Raw genomic sequence first — 10,972 nt, 5'->3', positions numbered from 1 at the left:
GAGCCTTACAGGTTTTTTTGTTTGTGTTAGGGAAATCCAAGTTCAATCTATAACATGGCTAGAAAGCCACCAGAACAGTTAAAGCTCTCATCGAGCCATGAGCATTAATAATGGCTGTCTCAAGCCTGCTGGTGTAAGGATTTTAAACCTTTTAGGGGCTTTCTTGCTACTTTTCAGGTGTATGTAACTGCATAGATTATTTTGAATGGTGGATTATTTTACCCCCTCTCTGTTTTGTTGTCACTTTTGTTAAGGATAGTTTATTAATGGCTTATTTTATTCAGAGACAAAAAGTGGGAAAAAGCTGGATGAAAACAAGGGAGCACGTGAGAAGGAGAACACTTCTAATGCTGTAGCCTGCAAAGCTGACTCCAAACCCCAAGTTAAAGAGAGGACGACGCAGCAGCAAGCAGTAGAAGGTGCTGGCAAAACACACAGCCCTGAGAGCTGTCAAGAGCAAAAGGACGTTGGTGTCAAAGCTTTGAATCAACACAATGGTCTTCCCCTCGTAAATCAAGCTCGTGTAGGCAGTCAAAATGTTCCTGCTAAAGCACGTGGTACAGACAGAACCTCACACCTAGACGCGTGCCACAGGCAGCTTGTTCATCAGAAACTTGGAGAGAATGAAAACAAACCTCCATCGTCGAGTGTGGCATCCCGGGAAGCTGTGCCCTCCACATCCCAGGCTATATCTGACACAGGGTGTGAAGTGACACACACCAGGTAATGGCCTTGTTGGTAGCGTTCTGTGTGATCTGAAACCGTTCCATGTGTCAGAAGGAAACAAAAGAAAGCCAGGTCACTGTAGGAGGCAGCTCCTGCTGAGGCATGACCCAGGGGAAAACCAGCCATGCTGGGAACGGAGCAGTGAGACCTTACAGATGGTTAAGGCAAAAACTCAAGGCAGCAAGGGCCCTTTGTAACTTTTTATGAAGCCAAGGAATTAGAGGGCTAGACGTATGGGAGATTTTTATATGATTGGGGCTTCTGTGCATTAGAGATAGGAAGGTGACCACACTAGTATAGCTTAAATCGTTGTACCTTTATAGACAACTTGCTTCTTTCTAACTCCTCTGTTCCTATAACCATGGGGATGAGAGGAATTTGAGACACTTACTACTATATGACAAAACCGAACAACTTGTTTTGATGTCAGCAGTGTTTTTGTGGGGTTTTTAATGTCTTGGTCACATAACGATATGACCAGATTGTTCATTTCTTAATATCTGTTAGCCTAATCTCCTCAAATAGCTGTTTTATAACATGTCTTTTATAATCAATTTCCTTTCAAATTATTTATTTAGGATTTGATTGTAATCCCATTTATTTCAATTAAAAATAAAACCAAAACCTCACAACCAAAACCCCTACCAACCAAACCCCGACAGTTGGAAATTCTGTGGCAAATTTTAACTGCCATGCCTTCTCTGGCTGGGCTGGTGGATATAAAGCTGTTTGTACATGTATATGTATGGGTGATGCACACACTCTTACATATGTGTGTGTATATATATGTACATATGTTACTTGTGTGTGAAATTTCCCCATTGCTCGTGTACAATCTGAAGCCCAGACAAGAATGTGACAGTACTTTTGTGTACCTTAATTTGAAAACTTTGAACTTGTACCAGTACTTCTGGATATTGGATGAACACTTAAATCTTCCTGTGCAATGGGTACTTCCTGTCTGCTGGGATTACAGGACTCTTCAAAAAAAAAAAAAAAAAAAAAAAAAAAAAAAAAAAAAATTACCCAAATGAATGAAAGTTGTCCTGATACCAGCACATAGGGCTTCATGAGGGAAATGGCTCACTGCGAAGGCTGGCACCCTGGGATATTTTTCTCCGAAGAGGCTGAGTGTGAGGAAGTGGCAGGAGAAAGTAAGAGAAGCTTTCGTTGCTGCAGCCTCTTTTCAAACATGCAGGAACTGCTTTGTGTGCGCGTTATAGACACTGTCACCTCCAAACTGGTTGCTGTAATAGCACTGAGAAAAGCGGAGCATCCCTGTATTTTTGCCTGTGGGTTTTAGGCTCTGGCTGGCCAGCCATAGGCACTCTGCTTCAGCAGCTGGAGCAGGGCCGTCCCAGGCGCCTGCCGGAGCGCTGCCTCGGAGGCTCCCCTGAGGACGGCTCAGGGTGTTGGAGAAGCAGTGAGGAACAGTTGCCGTTACCCCTTGGAAGTCAGTGCTGGTTGATCGTGACGTGCCGGGCAGTGAACTGGGAGATAGGCAGCAGCTTCTCAAGCAGCTGGTTGGTTTGGGCAGGGGGATGTCTGAGCCCCAAAGACTTTGGCTCGGGGAGGAGGGAGACAGATAACTGGAAGGCAGAACCCAGAGTAATCCCCAAGGGGAGCTGCAGCCTTCCTGCACAGGGTACCTATTAAGTTTTTGTTTGTGAAGTCACATGAGGGTGGTGAACGCCTCTCTAAAATGAATACAACTTTTAATGAAGTCTGTAAGCCCACGCAGAAGCATCAAAAGAACATTGTGTTCCTCTGCTTGGAGAAATGCCCAAGAGTCCTGCCGAGTTCAGGCTTGTCCAGATAGCAGTGGAAGCGTTTGCTCAGAGCGGTGTTCAGCTGCCCTGTAGCTCACTCCAGTGTGGTTTAGATTCATAGCACAACGCAGGGGCGTTAAAGATGCTGAAAATGAGAAACTTCAGACTTGTAATGCAAAAGTGGAAACATTTTATTTTATAACATCTTTTGTAATAAGGTAGCTGCACTGAAAGAGGCAATAACTTTTGGGAAAATGAGGTGCATTCTCTCCTAGACATCAGAAATTTTCTGTAATTGCTGTTGTATAAAATCTACTTTACAACTTCACAGGTTTCAATTCGGCCTCTCTGAAATCAGACTATATGCTCATGACAGTTGAAGTGGTAACAGCTGACTCAAATTATCACATGAATGTCTTTGATGGATTTTAGGAGCACAGCGAATTGGTTTTAACCCATGTTCTTTTTAGGAAACACGAGGAAAAAAATTACTAATTTTTTCCAGTAGCTAGAATGCCAAGGAAAATAGTACTAACGGAGCGAGCGAGTTTATGAAAGTTACATTTTTAACAGAAAGCTGTGGAAAGAATGCTATCCCATCAGAAGACACAAACACAGATGTTTGAGTGTGCAAGTCAGCCAGCTGGAAGAGGACTGGGATGGATGCAAACCTTTGGATTTGTGGAGCCATGTGCACAGTTAGCCATTTCGATAATCAGCCTGTAGTTTGTGAGGACAGTCACTATCCCTTCTCGGCCCAGATGAGTGGTATTTTTTTAGACCAACGGTAATAGTTGCAAAAAGTGGGTGAGCTTTCAAATGAGGGATTAACACTGCAGTGTGTGAGACATTTTGTGTGCAGCAGAAGACAGGTGTACACACAGATAAGGACACAGAAAAAGCATCCGCAGGCTTTTTGGTGGTCTTTGCTTAGTGGTGTATTTCTGAAGAGGATTGATACAGTTAGATTCCTTTTGATACTGTAGAAAGCTGTGGTTTCAGAAGCTTAGAGATTTTTTTTTCTTTCCCCACAAAGTTACAAAAGCAAGGCTAGTCATCTGCATAAAACGTCAGCTGTTTTCTCTGCAGGATACCCATCAACGTACATATGACTGAAATGAAAGAAAAGATTAAGATGACCAAGGAAGGCAACTTAAATGATCACAGAGGTAAAAGTCCCAAAGTAAAATCCCCATCCTCCACACCAGCAGAAGTGGAAGGAGTTGAACAGCTGCCTGACAAATTAAAACTTCAGCAGAGTCCTAAAAGCATCAGCACTGAGCCAAATCAAGAAGTGAAAGGCAACAATAAGCAAAATGAACTTGCACCTCAAACAGGGAAGAAACAGCCATTACTGAGCAAGCCCAAACCAGGTAACAAGGCTGAAGAGAAATCAGAATTAAAATGCAAGCCCATAACCTCACAGAATACCTCTGCAAAGGAGCCTACGAAAGATCTGGTGGCAGAAGTGAAACTCCATCAAGAAACAGCAAAAGCAGAAGAATCCCCAACAGAGAGTAATTCTGAGAGGAGGGAATCTGAGTCTGCATCTGCAGGGGGAAGTGAAAATGATGCCCATCAGGGTACAGGAATGGCACCAGAGAAGACAAAGTCATTGGACGCTAGCAAGGAGCTTCCCACACAGGATGAAATGGTCATCGGTAAGTTGCTCGCAGTTACTCTCAGAAACTTTTACACTCAGGATTTTGTGCTACTTGTGTGTTATATATCCAATAGTAGCTGAAGCAGTGCTCAGTAGACCACCTGTGTTCAAGAACATTTTGCCGTGAGTACCTTTGTAAATAACAAGTGAATTAACATTTGTACAAATTCTTTGAATAGCAATTTTCCTTTTAAAGTGTGTTTTGGGGGAAAAAAGTTCCTTTAAAATTGGGTGAAGTATATGTTTGTTCAGAAGTAAGAGTAATTTCAAAAAAACCCATTTTCTTTAGATTCAGCATTTATTCCTTAAGACAGAGTCTGGAAGCCGGGTATGCTTCAGGAACTATGGGCTGGAGCAGCAACATATTGCAGAAGGAGTATCTTGCTGTGGTCTTTGTTGTGTTATTGGCCACAGATCTCTTCTCGGTTACTGTGTGAATACCTGATTGCATTGTTTCAGGGAGTGCTTTCTCCTGGCCGCATACATATGTGTATATCCCAGAATGGACATACGTGGGTAGATGTCATGACTGGATCTGGCTTTCTCAGCAGTGGCTGGAGATGAGTTGGATATATGTTAAATTGCATCCTAAGATATCTGGAGATTAATTGTAAAATTGCTTCAAATGCGGAACACCAAAAGTGGGTTTATGGAAGCTTTACCGTAGAAAAACTTGGACTTTAAACATATCATGCTTAGCTGATTTAGCTTCACAGAAACTGATTAAACTTAATAGTTGTAATGTTAATGTTTGCAGCTTTAACATGGACATTGTCTGCAAAAATCTTGCTGCTAGGAGAAACTTCCTGATTTTACCAGTAACTGTCATTGTTTATCAATGCGGTGTATTTGTGCTGGTCTTTCCAGCTGCCATATAAAGATTAAAAGAAGATCGAGTGTAATTTTTTTCAAACTTCAAGATAATTTTTTCAAGTGACCTCTTCTGTTAATGTATAAGCTAAGAGGTTGATATTCTAAAGGTGTCCAGTGGATTTAGTGTGTTAAAAAGAAAAACAAAAAAACCCCAAACAAACAAACAAAAAACCCTAAGCAAAAAAAAAGGGTTGAGATTCAGGAGGTGGGATCCTGTTCTTGGTTCCAAGCCTTTATTCCTCATCTGTAAAAGGCTGTTAGCAGTAGAAGTCCCTCACTTGAAGTAACAGGGAGATTTTGGATGTTTTCAGCACCTCCCATCTTAGGGCTAGCTGCAAATGCAATCGTCTTTACTTGCAGTGCCACTCTAAAAATAGTGAAGGAATTGCGTGCTTAATGTTATCCAGATACTTCAGTGCTTGTCTGAATTCCAGTAGAAGAAAAAATGATGGTGTGGTAGAGGAACGTGAAGCAAAGAGCAAAGATGGGAGAGAGGGTAGTGCACTTTAGTATAAAGTTCTGTTTTGAGTGTTTGCACGAGCAGCTCACTGGCAGCAGTCGGAGGTTCCTTGTCTGGGCATTTGTGTTGGCCCCCAGCATTTCCCCCTTAGAGCCCCACATCCCCAGAAGTGCTGAGGGCTGAGGTGGCAGAGCTGTGTGTCTGCATTTGTGCTCCCAGCTCTGCGTCACCAGTGCCTGTCTGAGCAACTGGGCTCATCCCTTGAGGAGCAGCCGTGCCGAAGGTGGGGGGCAGCACAAGAGCGTGGTTTTGTGGAGCTGTGGATACTGGAAGCACAGAAGGCAGTTGAGACTTTTCTTTACACTTAGCAAACACAACAAGGTGATGTGCATGTCCTGTGAATTGAAATCTGTGGTCTGAGGGAGGTGAAATTGAGTGCAGTGATGTGTGCAGAAACATCTCAGTGACCAGCTTGTCTCCTTTTTAGATGACAGCCCTTCTCCTCCAGCTCCTTTTGAACATCGCATAGTGAGTGTCAAGCAAACAGAGGTAACAACGTGCTACTCGGTGTGTCGTCACGAAGTACTGGGGGGGTAAGTCTCCAGGTCCCTAATACTGTACTGCTGTTGGTGGCCAAGGTGTGGAAAAATTCGGTTAGCTGGGGAGCTAGAGCTGTCTTCTTCAGACAGCTCCAAGGTGTGGGTGGGGCATCTACACACTCACTGCAGCCACGGTGAGCTTGAGACCTTCTGGGCTATCGTAGTTTCTGGGCTCCTTGTGTCACCCTTCTGTTGATTTTTTTGGGGGTGCAGTGCGTGTGGAGGTGTCCCTTAGATGACTGTTTTCATTTTCAGACTCCCGACTGTGATCTTGGATGACTGGTTTTTTTGCATTTTTTAATAATCTTGGCCACAGCTGGTGTCATGAGAAAAATCTGTAACCTTCAGGCAGACAGATTCAGAGCATTTGAAGTCAGCGAAGCCCATTAGGGCAGGCACCTTCCCAAATGTTTTTTCTGTGCCGAACTGTGCATTAAAGACAACTAAGGGAGAAACAATAATTATTTTGACCTTACATTTAGTTTTCAGTCATAGGAAGTCTGCAGCTGCTTCAGCTTTTGTATTCTTGTATCCTTACTTATCTGACAAGAAGGTTTGATTTACAGGCTGATCCAAGTACAAATATGGCTTAATAAGTATAAGCCTGATGATGCAATAGCAGAAAGACGGTGTTTAGAGATCGTCCCAAGGGGCATTAACGTATCTGGGTGACATGGGGGAGAATTTACAACATGCAAGAAATGCAGTCTGTGGAGTGGCTACAGTTACTGGTCTTACAGTCATTTAAAAAGTTATGAGATCAGGACAGAAATATCCTTGTTAATATACCCACTAACGCATCACTGAAGGACAGCAAGCGGGTACAGTTACAGAACCGAAAAAGAATATCATCAGGTCATCATACCGCAGTGAAATGTAGTAGTACGAAGGGGGCATAATATTTTAATGTAAGCATTGAACAACTGGCTGGAAAGATAAAACTAATCCTTCATAAGCTGAGAGAAAGAGGAGATTCATGCTGCTGGCCACCTGATTCTGTTCACTTTGTACTGTGCTATTTTTGATTGACGATAAGAATAGTTGTATGAAAAGTTTCTGCAGTGAGCTGTGTTAAGCCCATTTCCCATCTTTTGTTTGGTATCAACAGGGGGCGTTTTGGGCAAGTTCATAAGTGCACGGAAATATCAACCGGTCTCAACCTGGCAGCCAAAATCATAAAAGTGAAAGGAGCAAAAGAGAGGGTAACTATGTTGCTGTGAACCCAAGTGAGCACACTCTAAACCTGGCCTCATTGCAAGCACCTTAACACCGCTTCCCTGAAGCAGCCCTAAGAGTCTACTTGTCCTTGGGTAGTATCAAATACTGTGCAGTCTGTCTCAGTGAGTAGCAGCTTGGAGTTTATGTGATTGTTAGTCAGCTCCTGTGTTTGTGATTAAACCTTCTGTCCACGTGAGACCTGTGGTATAGCGGTTACTGGGTTTTACAAATAATTGTATTTTAATATATTGGAATTTAAGAAGCATATTTTGCTCATTTTTTGTTAATTTGTTATTTTTTCAGGAGGAAGTAAAAAATGAAATTAACGTCATGAACCAATTAAATCACGTGAATTTGATCCAGCTTTATGATGCTTTTGAAGCCAAAAATAATATAACTCTGATCATGGAATAGTAAGTTTAAATGATCTCAGGAACTGTTACATGTTTGGGTTTTCTCAGGTCCCTGAAGGAAATAGGGAATGATAATTGAGGTGTGAAGAAGACTTGAGTGGTTTCCCAGCCTGACAGAGAGTTGATTTCACTTTCAGAAGGAAAAAAAAAAAAAAAAAAATGTTTTAAAGGTAATTTCTTCAGGTTAAAAATTATGTATTTGGCAAGATTACAGTTTAAACAGATGGTAAGGAAGGAAGCTATCTTCAAGAGTATGAACAAAATTACAAGATTGTTAATGAACAGAGCTTTGCTATGGTTCATTTTTCATTTAACTTAGAGGCCCCAACATTGTCCCTAGCTACCAAATTACACAGAAGTGTTGTGAGTAAATAAAATCTCATATTAGGGAGAGAGTGAAGGTGAGAGACCCAGACAAGAGGAGAAGTGAGGTGTTTTAAGTAAATTTAGAAAAGACATGGAGAAGGTAGGAAGGTGACTAGTTATATGCATAGTCTGCCTCCTCTAAATAATTTTAGGATTAATAGAAATGCCTCCCCATTTGAAACTAAATAAGAATTTTGATCTATATCAAATATGGAATTCACAAAAGGGAGATTTCATGATGTACCCCTGCCGCCTTTCCTGTGTCGTGGCATATTGCTTTACAAAAACCTGAAGTTTTATAACTGAGCTGAATTTCTGTTACAGAACTAATTGTTAGTGACCTGAAGGAAAAAAGAATACAAAATGAAACAGCAAATATAAATATGATAAAATATTTACAATATGTATATTGAAATTAATACCTGAAGTTTTTACCTTGCAGAACCTTGTCAGGGCTATATATCTGATGTAATTTTCTCTTAATTTTTGTGCAGAAATGAGTCCAATTTGTCAGCTCTTGTAAAATGAGGAATTTTAAGGTTTTTAACACTTTTCTATGTCAAAATTTTAGTCTTGATGGTGGTGAATTATTTGACCGGATCACGGATGAAAACTACAATCTAACTGAGTTGGATGCAATCCTATTTACCAGACAGATCTGTGAAGGAGTCCACTACTTGCACCAGCATTATATTCTCCACTTGGATCTGAAGGTCAGTAGTTCATACTCTCCATTCTTTAGCGATGCTATGGTTTGGACCACCACAAAGTCTTTAATTACAAGAGTCATTTCTCATTTCATGGGCTTATGCCATAAAGAAATAGACTTATTTAATTCAATAGCCACAATGAATGGAGGTCTAGAGATTCATTACTTTTTTTTTTTTTCAGTGTCCATTTGGTAGCTTGCTTAGAATAGTGAAATGAACAGGGTTCTGTGCTTTTGCCTCTCTTAAATGAGAAGCTTTTCATTCACTGAACAATGGCCTTTTGTCATCAGTGAGAAAACCACACCCAATAACCACTTTGGTGAGAAATGCCTGCAGTCTTCCCTCCACTTTCCCCTGTCCCCTTGTAACTGTGTTCGAATACCTATTCACTCATCTTCCTATTCTTTGTGCTTTTTACTACCTGGAACTGAACTGAATGACAATGTTTTCCTAAAGGCCCCTTAATAACTGATCTTTTTGAACAGAAATACCAACTGATTTTTTTTCTACTTGTTTATACAGCGCCTTACCCAAATTACATTAGACCTGGTTGTCGTGTAGACAGTTCTGCAGTTGTAATAAGTTTGGACACCATCATCCCTCCCATCCCCACTTTGAAAAATATTCTCATTGAAAAAATCAATTTTTTGCCATCGTGGGCAAACCTGAGGGTGCATTTGACATGTTTCTTGCGGCTTTTTATGGAGTTCCTTTTATACTTAAGGAGTAAATCCAGTGGGTAAACCTCAACCATCAGACTGACTCTCCTGTATCACACAGTGGGGCCATTCCATTTCAAATCTATTTGTCTATTTGGTGAAATAGAGGAATGTTGTTATACAGGAACAGAAGTTGAACTTCTTTATGGGAGGTCCAACCTAAACCTTTCACTAGCTCAGTATACCAGTCAAATCTTTCTCTCTTATGATAGGAATAGAAGGAAAAGTTTATACTAAAAATAATCATTAAAGTCTCTGAGATTCTTATACTCTTTTGCTAGGTCTCTTTCTCAAACAGTCATATATTTAACTCAAAATACCCTCTTTTCTTTTTGTAGCCTGAAAACATACTATGTGTAAATCACACAGGAAACCAGATTAAAATTATTGACTTTGGATTAGCAAGGAGGTAAGAGAGTTCAGTTCTGAATTTGTTGTAAAAAACAAAACCAAAACAAACCCACAAACCTCTGACATGTTTTTAGTAGTTCTTGGAGGAGGGTGGTTTATACATTTTGGTGGCTCTATGTGAATGAGCTAAGCAGTATGCTGCTCCAGGCATGAGTTTTCTGCTGTGTGCATTAATTATCTAATTACTTTTTCAAATAACATTTCTGTTGGGTAAAGATATACTGCTGTTCTAATTATCTCAAAATGATTCCCCATGTAGAGCTTTTACTCTAGGGGCTCCATGAAGGCTCTCAGAGACTTCTTGACTGCTGGGTTTTATTGAGCAGGTTCAAGTTTTGGAAATTATCTGCTAAAGTCTTTACGTAGATAAGTTGATTAAAGGGAACAAAAAAAAAAAAAAAAGCATGTTTGAGCCATCCCATCTAAAACAGGAAACTTTCAGAGAAATACGGACTTTTCTCCATTCTTTTACTTTGTTCGCATAATTTTGTTAAAGGAAAGCTGCGAGTCATTTCCCCTAGAATAGAAAAGAATGACTCCTGTTGGTATAATGGTAAGAACACCAACATTTCTCTATTTTTCTAAACCCTTTGAGGTTTTTGTTAAGCCAAATCCTGGTATATTCATGCCTATACATGTACCTACATGTATATAAGTATCTGTCCAAGGACTTTTTTCTTTTACAAGTATTTTATGAAAACAGAAATGGATACATTGTGTTTTGGTGTTTTGTTTTGTTTAAATTGTGAGGGTAAAGACGCAAACTACTACTAAAGCAGTTTTGAAAACAACATATTCCAGGAAGCAGAGATGTAAAAGCAATACTTTAATGGTTTGTTCTGTCTCTACACAGATGTAACTCCAGCTGCCATCAGTGACAATTGTTACTGGTCCATTTTCCTAATCTTTCTCTTTTAAGCAATAAACCAGAATAATTTTCTCCCTATATGGATCACTGTTTAACTTGTTACCAAGCCCAAATAAACATCTTCAGAGTCCCACCTTAGCAGTTATATTGTGCTCATATCTGTCATACAGACCTTCA

General features: G+C 40.5%; 1 protein-coding gene across 4 annotated transcripts in view; it reads left to right on the top strand.

Annotated features, from left to right (window-relative positions):
• MYLK3 (myosin light chain kinase 3) overlaps positions 1 to 10,972 on the top strand; it is a 38,587-nt gene that overhangs the window by 21,144 nt on the left and 6,471 nt on the right. For all 4 annotated transcript variants that reach the window (XM_075766071.1, XM_075766069.1, XM_075766068.1 and 1 more), the window contains 7 exons: positions 285 to 723; positions 3,585 to 4,156; positions 5,979 to 6,084; positions 7,199 to 7,292; positions 7,612 to 7,721; positions 8,659 to 8,800; positions 9,855 to 9,925. In XM_075766071.1, the coding sequence (XP_075622186.1) occupies positions 285 to 723; positions 3,585 to 4,156; positions 5,979 to 6,084; positions 7,199 to 7,292; positions 7,612 to 7,721; positions 8,659 to 8,800; positions 9,855 to 9,925 (1,534 nt within the window). The remainder of the gene's footprint in view (positions 1 to 284; positions 724 to 3,584; positions 4,157 to 5,978; positions 6,085 to 7,198; positions 7,293 to 7,611; positions 7,722 to 8,658; positions 8,801 to 9,854; positions 9,926 to 10,972) is intronic.

Source organism: Balearica regulorum, chromosome 13 (genome assembly GCF_011004875.1).
Source record: "Balearica regulorum gibbericeps isolate bBalReg1 chromosome 13, bBalReg1.pri, whole genome shotgun sequence".
NCBI lineage: Eukaryota > Metazoa > Chordata > Aves > Gruiformes > Gruidae > Balearica > Balearica regulorum.
This window is presented reverse-complemented; position numbering and strand designations above follow the sequence as displayed.